At 40.0% G+C, this 11,223-nt stretch overlaps 1 protein-coding gene across 5 annotated transcripts in view; it reads left to right on the forward strand.

Moving 5' to 3' along the window:
• The window catches only part of ttyh2 (tweety family member 2), a 29,678-nt gene extending 19,273 nt beyond the window's left edge, over positions 1 to 10,405 (forward strand). For 3 of the 5 annotated variants that reach the window (XM_077502416.1, XM_077502415.1, XM_077502414.1), the window contains 10 exons: positions 2,069 to 2,141; positions 3,368 to 3,437; positions 3,529 to 3,584; positions 4,817 to 4,909; positions 4,984 to 5,076; positions 5,153 to 5,295; positions 6,376 to 6,561; positions 6,640 to 6,718; positions 8,324 to 8,350; positions 9,937 to 10,405. In XM_077502416.1, coding sequence (XP_077358542.1) covers positions 2,069 to 2,141; positions 3,368 to 3,437; positions 3,529 to 3,584; positions 4,817 to 4,909; positions 4,984 to 5,076; positions 5,153 to 5,295; positions 6,376 to 6,561; positions 6,640 to 6,718; positions 8,324 to 8,350; positions 9,937 to 10,017 — 901 coding nt within the window. In that variant the 3' untranslated portion in view covers positions 10,018 to 10,405. The remainder of the gene's footprint in view (positions 1 to 2,068; positions 2,142 to 3,367; positions 3,438 to 3,528; positions 3,585 to 4,816; positions 4,910 to 4,983; positions 5,077 to 5,152; positions 5,296 to 6,375; positions 6,562 to 6,639; positions 6,719 to 8,323; positions 8,351 to 9,936) is intronic. The other 2 variants (XM_077502417.1, XM_077502418.1) reach the window with 1 other exon arrangement.
• Positions 10,406 to 11,223: the final 818 nt, after the last annotated feature.

Raw genomic sequence — 11,223 nt, forward strand, 5'->3', positions numbered from 1 at the left:
CTTTAGCCACACTCTGAAAGCCTGAATTAAAATTTTAATTTGAAACCCCATCCTCAGCTTGAGTTCCCAATTTTAAGATCTAAACTTACATCTCTCGTTGCATGGCTGCATGATTTTAGCATGCAATAAAAAAAATTACAGCAGCAATTTGAATTTCTCTTTAACTCTTTGACTGCCAAAAAGTTTAATAACGTTTAGTAAAATCAAGATGTATGCCGTCATAAACATTAAGTGACGTCAACTACTTTTTTTTTTTTTGTGTGTGTGTGAATATATCAGTGGTCAGTGCAACGTCCAAGTGCAGCGCAGCCGGGTCAATGAGTTGTGAAATCAAAAATACCCACTAACTATGGCCAGCAGATGGCAGCGGTATAGCTGCTCGGGCCCTAACTAGAGCTGCGAATTACAATGAAACAACGCAATCTGATGAAATCGAACGTTTTCAAGGCTGACGTGAATGACCAAAGCCTTTGTAACATTAAAACTAATTTGACGGAGCGTCCCTAAACAAAAAATATTAGTATCAAAGTCACTGTTGTGGAGAAAATGTATCTTTTTCTTTTCAATTTTCGCTCAATGCCACTCAAATGACCCCTTTTCAAATAGTGATTACTAAAGAACGGAATAAGGTGAAACATACTTTTTTTCTAATGAAAGAATGGAATGTGATCTTTCATGTGGTACCCATGTTGTTTATGTAGCAAAAGAACACAATATTCTGTGTGCTTCGAAAAATTAGTTAAAATGCTCGAAATCCGCTGGCATTGGGGGTTGTTTATTAATAACGTGTGGCAGAAAAAGAGTTAAATTTACCCTACTTTGAAACCCTAACTGCAACTGTGGCTGGCTTTTATCACCGTTTTCCCCCATTTTCCACAGCGCATCACTCTGCCGTCTCGCTAATGTTAGCTGTAGACAGTGGAAGCTAGCTTACACCGTTCACTTAGCCCCTAGCTAGCATCGCGCTTCGCCCAGTCGCCGATGTGCAGCGCTCGCTTCCTCCGGGGGAGAGAGTTCACAGGGGCGTGAAATCCACCGGAACGTTCGTCCATCCAGCCGTGCATCCCCCTGTCGCCCTCAATCGCTCAGCTACGCGGCCACGCGCGCCCTACTAACCACAACAACACACAACGCCGCCACCCCACCTCAACCCGCATTTAGCTCCGAGCCCCTTTGTCAAGACGTCCCACGGGATGCTTTTTTTTTTTTTCTACTATGGTGGAAGTCAAGCCAACGAGTTTCAAAGCAGGGGAGTGTGTGTTAGCATCACAAGCTAGCAGGCTAAATGCCACACAAACAAGCGTCACGAGCACGACTTTGACCTTTAGTAATCCTCTGATGGGCTTAGGTTAGTGTTTTAATGGGCCTTTCACTTGCCGAGTGCCTGATGTCACGATGAGATCATCGTTTGTCCTTGAGGGTGCGGAGAACAGCTGAATTTCTTTTCCTTTTTTTTTTTTAACTATTTTGACAACTGGCCAGTGACATCATTGTTTCAACCCCTCAGGAGGTGATACAATTCAACTTAGAGTAGATTTATTTAGTATTCTTTTGGTCGCCACGTGCCAAATCTGAGCTCTTATTTGCTCATTATTAACTTGTATGAAGTAAATACAGGGAAAATAATATATAGCTATATTGCATGAAACTGTTTTTCACCATTTCAGTTTTGCCGATTTATAAAATGGCGCCACCTGATGCGCTTGGGAATAGGTCACCCCTCCCATAACATAAGAAGTTGAGGGCAACGTGCGCATCAGCAGTTATCTGGCACAAGTTGGAATGGCCACTTTAGAGTGCCTCGTTGTTGGGCACGAGTGTGAATATGTCCCGCAAAGACAGGGTTGGGCAAAAAAATAAAATCCTACCTGAGAGCTACCGTGTGGGCTGAGGTTTCGGGCTGGTGTGGCTGCCTTAGAGCGCGGCGTTGTCAGCCATGAGTGCACGCACCAAAGAGAAAAAGATTTGACCACATATAGTTACTGTAATTTCCAAAACTATTTTTTTTTTACTTTTTATTTGAATGTGATCATTTTGATTGTCTGGGTGTGTTTGAATGCCCCCTCAGGATGATGCTGTGCGGGGTGCTGACGCTGATACTCAGCTGGGCGTCGCTCGGAGCAGAACTGGCCGCCGCCGTGGTGAGTTGCCTGACATGCCGTCTGTTATTTCATTCATTTAAAAACATTTCAATCATTTTCACGTTAACTGGTACCCGTTGGGCGCGCGCGTGCGGGAGCCGTGCGTAACCGCGGAAACGAGCCGGAAGGGACGGCACCGCTCGGCGGACAATGAGGAAAAGGTCTCGTTTAGTGAAGCGCGCACGTTCGCAGCGGCCGGGCCGCGTTGCCGTGGCAACATGCTCATCAAGCCCGCATGCTAATTGTCACTTTGCACGCAGGTCGCGTTGCGTCGTACGTGGTGCAGATCTGGATAAAGGATTTTTTGGGGGGGGGTGTAACGTGCCAGGTTTAGAATTTCAAAGTTTCAATTTGAACCTGGGTTTAGGGTTTCAAAGTAGGGCTTAAAGTTTGGGTTGTGGTTTCACGGAAGGGTTTCAAGACAGGATTGGGCTTTTATAAAAGTATGTTTTCAAGTTAAAGAATCAAACTGGGCTCTTAAATCAGGTTTTGGGTTTCAAGTCACTTTTAGGTTAAGTTAAGCAAGTGTTAGGTTTTTAACTCATTTACTCCCAATAACGTATAAATGCGTTTTTTTGCAAAATCAGTCAAAATCCAGTAAAACAGCCGGGAGCGAACGGGGCTCCTTCTGTGAAAGTGGCTGGGAGTGAATGAGTTAAATTAGGGTTTTTAGCCTGGGTTGGGTTTTCAAGTTAAGGTTTCAGGCCTGGTTTGGAGTTTGAGTCTGGATTCTTGGTTCAAGAATGCAATCTTCAATCATTTCAAACTAGTGTTAAGGACGAACTTCTAAGTTAGGTTTTGAGCCAGGTTTAGTGTTTCAAAGTAGGGTTTCAAGCTGTGTTCAAGCCTGGGTTGTGGTTAAGTTAAGTTTTGAAGACAGAATTTGAGTTTGAAGTCACTGTCATAGTTTCAACTTCAGGTTTCAAGCAAGGGTTAGGGTTTTCAAATTATTGTTAGAAGGGTGGATTGGGGTCTCAAATTAAGGTTTAAAAGTAAAGTTTCGAGATGTGGTCCAAAATAGGGTTTCAAGCCAAGTTTTGGGTTTCATGCTTCGGGTTTTAGGACAGTTTCAATGTTTTAAAAACAAGATTCTTGGCTTGGGTTGTTTTAAACCAGGGTTAGGGTTTCAAAACGTGGTTCCAAGTCAGCTTTAGGTTTTCAAAGTAGCGTTTGGATGTCAGGCCCCAGTTTGAAGTGCATCTGACAGTGCGGCATGTTATTTTTAGGGCACGAGTGACTTCTGCGTGGCGCCTGACAAGTTCATCATGAGTCAGATCAAAGGAGTCATCGGCACAGGTACGACTGAGAATAACGCTGAGTCACCGCCGGCCACAAAGCTCGTCTTGAGAATGCTGACTCGTTCTCTTGTTGGTTTGCTTGCTCGCAGATATCGTTCATTATTATGTTTACTGCAACCAGACGCTGACCAACCCTTACCAGCAGGTACACATCAAAATCGTTCATGTTAATAATGACGTGTTACATCGTCAAATTATTAGATACAGCTGCCAATATAGAGTGATGTGTTCGTTGGAGTGGGGCAGGTGTACCTAATGTTGTGGCCAGCGTCAATGTGTTTGGCTTTAGTTCACTTTTCATTTTAAAAAAAAAGTGCAAAGAGCACACACGGTCACTGATTGGCTGACGGGCAATCTTTTCTCTTGGTCAGGCTGTTCGAAGGTTAAGTTTGGGCTTCAAGACTGGATTGAATTGGGGCTTAAAATAATGGCAGAAGTTTTTTTTAAATGGGTTTCAATTATGGAATTTTGTTTTCAAAGAAATTACTCTGTATCTTCTGTCCTCTGGTGGTGAAAATGGAGACTTACGCCATCATTTTTTGGAGCATAAAACATGGAATCAAGTTTTTTTTTTTTTTTTTTTGTCCTATTATGACTTCAATTATTCATCATAGTCATATCAGATTCACTTTATTCAGTATCAAAATGTTGATCATCTTCACCTATAAATATTCAAGTAAGATTTCAAGTCAGGTTCAGGATTTTAAAATAGGGTTTCAAGCCTATGTTTGGGTTTTTATTCCTCCCGAGTTGGGCTTTCAAACAAAGGTTAGGGTTTGAAGTAGGGTTTCAAGCAAGTGTTGGGGCCTAAATTTGGGTTTCAAGGCAGAGTTAAGATTTGAAAGAAGGTTTAGGGTTTCAAAGTAAAGGATTCGGTTTTCAAATCAGGTCCAGAGTAATAAAATTAGGGTACCAAACGAGGGCTAGGGTTTTACATAAGCAAGCCAAGGAGTTTCAAAATAGGGTTTAGGGGCGGGCTTAGGGTTTCAAACAATGTTTGGGGTTTTAAGACTGAGTTAGGTTTCAAATAAGGGCTCTCGTTTTAAGTGTGGACTGAAGCCTGACTTTATGGTTCCAAGCAAGGTTTTGGGTTAAAAAATACGGTTTGAATCCCGAGTTAGGGTTTCAAATAGGTTTTTAACTCATTCACTCCCAGCCATTTTCACAGAAGCAATCCCGTTCACTCCCGGCCAGTTGAGAGGCTGCATCAAAGCCTTCTGTATGCTCTAGCATAAAAAAAAAAAAACGTATAAATGTGTCTTTGGGACACTTACATAAAAAAAAAAAAAACGTATTTACACGTTATTGGGATCAAATGAGTTAATAAAATGGCGTATTATTATTATTATTATTTCTCACTCTGCTCCTCGTTTGCAGCCTCTGACGCTTTTCCAGAGATCTCTGACCACCATGCAGATCCAGATCCAGGGTTTGCTGCAGTTTGCCGTGCCGCTCTTCCCTACAGCCGAGGTACCGCACGCATGCACCAAACGCTCGCGCACACTCACATCTGGCATCAGCTATGCTGTCTCTGTCCGAAACAGCGAGACCTGGTGGGCATCCAGCGTGTTCTCAACTCATCAGAGGCCAGCCTACACCAGCTGACAGCCCTGTTAGACTGCAGGGGCCTGAACAAGGTGCAGCAACGTAAACAGCAAGCAAGATGGCAGCGCGCGTAATGTAACCAGGTGAGCTGTCGGCATTTTTTTGCAGGACTACCTGGACGCCATGGTGGGCGTGTGCTATGACGGCGTGGAGGGCGTGCTCTACCTGTGCCTCTTCTCCGTGCTGGCGGCTTGTGCCTTCACCATCATGCTCTGCGCCATCCCCAGAGCGTGGAGACAAATTGCCAGCAGGTCAGTTGTGCTGTCCAAATGTCAGTTGAAACTCCAACACCAAAATTGCACTTTAGAAATAAGCAGAACTTTACACTAAATTGTATTGTTGGAGTAATCCACAGAATAAAAAACAAAACACAATAAGTATTGTATGCATCACAGGATTATAGTGATCACCCTCTCACCAATTGTTCATGATAACCACCACTTGGCACATTGGAAATAAGCAAAATGTCGAGAAATAACAACAGAGACAATTCATGATAACTGCCACCTTGCACAGTAAAAATAAACAGAACATTTAGAAATAATCCACAACGTCCAAAATAGGCACATGTGCATGAAATGCTCTTTTATATTACTGAAGTGACCGCTATTCTCGCCAGTTATACATAACTGCCACCTTTCACAGTAGAAATAAGCAGGACATGTAGAAATAATCCATGAAGTCTAAAACAGTAGTAACTTACAGATGCGATGTACTTGCATATGATTAAAATGGTGGTTTCTCTCACCAGTTATTCACGCTCACAGTGACTGCCACTTTGCACAATAGAAATGAATGCACCAACAGGAAATTATCCACAAAGTAAAAAAACAAACAAAATGTCCATTCTCAGTCATGCTTGCATACAAAATACGTCCTACAATTAGTTATTTTTGCCAGTTATTCATAAAAATAAAATAAAATCTTGCACAATAGAATTAAGCAAAACCACTTGAAATACTCAACAGAGTCAATAAATGCAAGACTATGCTCTGTTTCACACAGATAAATGTGCTGCTTGTTACATGCTGAATGTAATTGCACCTCTTGTCAGGTACTCATAATAATCACCGCCTTGCAAAATAGAAATAGACAATGGCTAGAAATAATCCACACAATTAAAAAAAAAAAAAAAGTTCATACAAGCTCTGGCTCTGTCAAGCATAGGCACGTGCAACGTACTACAAATGTCATTTGACGAATGTCATTTGTGTATTATTAATGATAACTTCCACCTTGCCCAATAGAAATAAACACAACGATTGGAAATAATCCACAAAATCCAAAAGTGTCAGCAAAAAAACGAAATGTCGCCCCTCCGCCACCCTCAGCGAGCAGGATTACGACGACATGGACGAGGAGGACCCCTTCAACCCGCGGCGCAACCGGATGGGCTCGCAGAACCAGAACCACACCACCGTGCACAGCTTCTGCAGCTACAGCAGCAGCATGGGCAGCCAGAACAGCCTGCAGCCCCCCGCCCCTCCGCTCGCCGGCGCCCCCATGGGCGACTACATGTGAGCGCGTCATACCTGTACACGTTTTTGATGATTTCTGATGTCGTTTGACACGTCGTCGTCTCGTTTTTCCCTCAGGAACCAGACGGCTCTATTCGGCGGGAATCCTCGTTATGAGAACGTGCCTCTGATTGGACGAGGCTCGCCGCCACCATCGGTATGTCGGGCCTTTCGTGTGAGCATCGTTTAGCCTTCTAACATAATAAAACAGCAAGCAGACCCATGCCATTTTATTTTGTTTGAAAGCGTGTGCCTGTCAAGCTCTGCTGCCTTGCACTCGAGAAATAAACATGACGACTAGAAATATTGTAATCCACATTGTCTAAATCACTCCCTTACATGCTCGGTGACATAATGTACGTGCCGCTTAATAAATGTACTCTCTCCACTCGTCGATTATTGATGACATTCACTATCTTGCACAATAGAAATAAACAAGATGACTTGAGATAATCCACAGAGTCAAAAAAATAGTCCAAGGTACGCTTTTTTTATGTAATGTACGTGGCATGTAATGAATGTCATCGTTCCTTTTGCTGGTTATTTATGGTAACTTATCACCTTGAACAATAGAAATAAACATGACAATGAGAAATAAAAGCCAGTACAGTTGTACATCAATTGTCACTTGTTGCTAGGCAGTGATTTGTGCACTCCGAACCCCCATGATACAAAAATTTGCATCAAGCGTGCACAATATAAATAAACACGACTAGAAATAATCTGTAAAATCAGATAGGATGCAATGATGTTGTTGTATATATTTATCACTTGTTGCTAGGCAGTATTCAAGCGGCACGATGACTGATATGAAAATCGCCATATTGCACAATAGAAATAAACAATCCACAAAGTGAAAATACCGCTGTGCTATATATGTGTCATATAACTAATATGTGTGATGACAACTTCGCCAGTTATAAAAGATAACCACTCTCTTGCACAATAGAAATAAACAAGTAGTAATAATCCTTGCACAATGGAAATGAATATGATGACTAGAAATAATCCACATAGATGAAAAATAGTCATGCTCTGTCACACGACGGATGCGCATATGATGAAATAAATAGCTCCCTTTTCTGGTTATTTGAATAATCACTGCCTTGCACACTAGAAATAAACACCACAACAAGAAATAATCCATAAAATCAGCTAAACTTAATTCATACAGTGGTGTACTGTTGTCACTTTTTGCTAGACAGAATTCAGACCCTCCCCGAATGCCTGATAAATATTTACCTGTCAAAACATAACACAATGAACAATAGAAATACAATTTTGTGGCACATTATTTGTTTGATTCCTCAGATTTTGTCCTTATCCCCGTTTCCGTGCAAGCGTACACTTGCAGATGGAGTGGAGCGGAAGTAAGGCGGTTAAAATTTCATGGCGACGTGAACATCGTTTAGCGTCAAACTCCCCTGAGACACGAGTCACACGACGATGATGAGGGCAACGCTCGTCCCCCCCCAAATGAACTTGAAAAGACTCATCGCTCTGACAGAAATTGCAACGCTCGTGCCGTTTTCTTTTTCAGTCACGTTTTAAAATAAGAAGTAAACATTTTATAATATATTCCTTGAATATACTCTGGTGACGCCATTTTGCTGTGCTTCTCTGTGCTGCTTTGTGCTCGTTGCTTTTTTTTTTGGCTAACAGCTTCTTTTGTTTATTTTGTTTGTTGCTTGTTTGTCCGTCATTTCTCTTCTTCTTCTTCTTCTTCTTCTTCTTCTTCATTTATTTCAATCGACTTTTGAAGATTTACTCTCAGCCATATAGAACCCGAGTAAGTCTTGTTTTCATTTAACTCTTGCATCCTTTTTCCCCCCAACATCGTCCTATTTTTAACCCCTCCTTGCATGGCCACCAGGGGGCGCTGTAGTTTGCATGACTGTCACACTTATTGCTGTTATGCTATTATAGTGAGGTAAATGGGTTTTCTCCGGCATTATTATGATGATGATTGTGGCTTGAAACTAAATAGTGACACACAATTATGAGTTGAGTCGCGAGGCTGTAAAATGTTCCGCATACTTTAAATGTGAAATAACGTAGCGCCATCTGGTGGACGAATGTAAAATTACGTGTATACGGCTCTGGTCCAAATTTAAATAACATGGAGTTTATTGTCACTTTTAAAAAATAAGAATAAATGAATTACAGCTGATATGATATAGAAAAAATACAGCAGGTCTTAAAAAAAAAAAAGAAAAAAAAAAGAGAAAATTAAATGTTTTAAAAATGTTTTTATTTTTTTTAATTGCCTTTTCATATACAGTATACTGCTGTATTACTGCATATATAAAACTCGAGAAATGTACATGTGATTTTATTGTATTTGTTTATTATTATTATTATTATTATATCGCATATATACACTACAGAAATGTTCCTGATATTCTTTTCGGACGTATTTTTTTTAATCATTATTATTATTTTAATATTTTGGTATTTCAAATGTCACTTAGTGTTTTGTTTTTTTTAATTATAGCTTCCCCATATAAAGTTTGTATATATAATTATTATTATTATTATTTTTAAGTATTAATTTTCCGGTTCGAGTCCAGGCTCGGACCTTCCTGGGTGGAGTTTGCATGTTCTCCCCGTGCCCGCGTGGGTCTTCTCCGGGTACTCCGGTCTCCTCCCACATTCCAAAGACATGCATGGCAGGTTAATTGGGCGCTCCGAATTGTCCCTAGGTGTGCGTGTGAGTGTGGATGGTTGTTCGTCTCTGTGTGCCCTGCGATTGGTTGGCAACCAGTCCAGGGTGTCCCCCGCCAACTGCCCAGAGCCAGCTGAGATAGGCGCCAGCAGCCCCCGCGACCCTTGTGAGGAATAAGCGGTCAAGAAAATGGATGGATGGATGGAAGTATTAATTTTGATTTTCTACACCAGGCGTCAACAAATACCATTTTTTAACCTCAATGACTTTGTTATTATGATTGTATCAATAAGAAATCAGTTATATAGCTGTTATTAATTGTGTTTTAATTAATGATAGTTCTGATATGAATTTATGTTGTATACTTTTTTTTTTTTTTTTTTTTATCTCAAATGCCACTGAATGTTTTATTTTTTCACACGTGTAAATTAGGCTAATGTATTTCTACAGTATTACGGTATTTTTTTATCTTTATTTCCAACATCAAGTGTTCAAAATAATTAAAAAATATATTTTTTTAAGTTGTAAATAGCCACCTTTTAACATATAATTTGAATAGGTTGAATAATTAATCATAGTCCCTATTTATTCCAATAAGATAAATCACTTACTTGAAAACAAAACAAAAAATGAAGTCACAAAATGTCTCGTGTTGAAATCTCACATCGGTCTATGACGTTGTGTAATTTGTGTTCTATGTGTCCTGGCAGTATTCCCCCAGCATGAGGGCCACCTACTTGTCCATGACCGAGGAACAGCGTCGACACTTCGGCAACGACTTCCAAGTGTGAACTTTATGTGGATTTTTTTTCCTTCAGGGAAGCGCCACCGTCGTTATGTTGTGAAATTAAGGTGGGAACACGGTTCAAATACGAGACGTTACCCCTGTGGGTGTTGAAATGTCAGCAAAGACTTTTGAAAGACACAAATGTGCACATTTTTGCCCTCCCCACCTCCTCAAATGAACCATGAACAAAAGCAAAGCTAAAAAATGTTAATGTTAAGCAAAGTGCACAAAAAAAGTCAATTTTTGACACGATTTTTCTCCTCGGCTGTTATATTGAGTACATATGGAAACAATAGCACTGTGGTGACGTTAATTTTTTTCTTTTGCACACTTTTCTGTGTGCAAATCTCCTGAGATGGCGTTGAAACACTTGTAAATGATTTGTACAACAACTTATTTTTTTAATTATTCTTTGTGCCATTTTTAAATATATTTTTGTTTTGTTTTTCTACTCACTGAAGGGCCATTAATGTACATTTTTCTTTGCATATCAACTAACTTCAAACTGCCCTTTGGCACGACACCACAAGCGGTTGTGCTGCTGCTTTTAACCACCACATTCAGGTAAACGCGTTGGCTAATAATAATAATAATTAATATAAGTAATAATAATAATAATAATAATTTATGCAGTTTTATTTCAGCATGTCACACTGTACAGGCAATGAGAGTGATGCCTAAATCTGTGATGTGTGGCCAAAAAGAGTTTGTGTCCATTTTTTTGTGTTGAATAAATCTGTTTTTAGTATGGCTGTGCATATGTTTTAATGGGAAATAAGCTCTCATTATCTCATTGCCAGTAGTGTAGTGATGAGGGTCACTTTAGTCTACTCATTAGTTTGAATTTTCATTTCCTCCAGCAGGTGTCGACAAAGAGTTGTAGAAGCTCCAAAAATATTAATTGGACTTTATTTTTATTTTATATTTTTTTTACCAAGTAGTGTTGTGTTTGGACTGAATTAAAATGATATCTTATTTATTATATTTGTAAAATGGAAATCAAATGAATTAGTTATATGGTCAATTACAAGCATATATATTTAATATTGCGGGTATGGCTGTTTTGGAGCTTTGTTTTGTTTTGTTTTTTTGTTTTTGTGTGGTCAGGGATTTTGGTATTAAAGTAGTTAATTAACCCAACAAAAATCCCTAATATTTGAACAGAAAATATTTTTTATAATTTCAAATGAAATCCAATATATTACATTAA

This window comes from Festucalex cinctus, chromosome 17 (assembly GCF_051991245.1).
Source record: "Festucalex cinctus isolate MCC-2025b chromosome 17, RoL_Fcin_1.0, whole genome shotgun sequence".
NCBI classification, from domain to species: domain Eukaryota; kingdom Metazoa; phylum Chordata; class Actinopteri; order Syngnathiformes; family Syngnathidae; genus Festucalex; species Festucalex cinctus.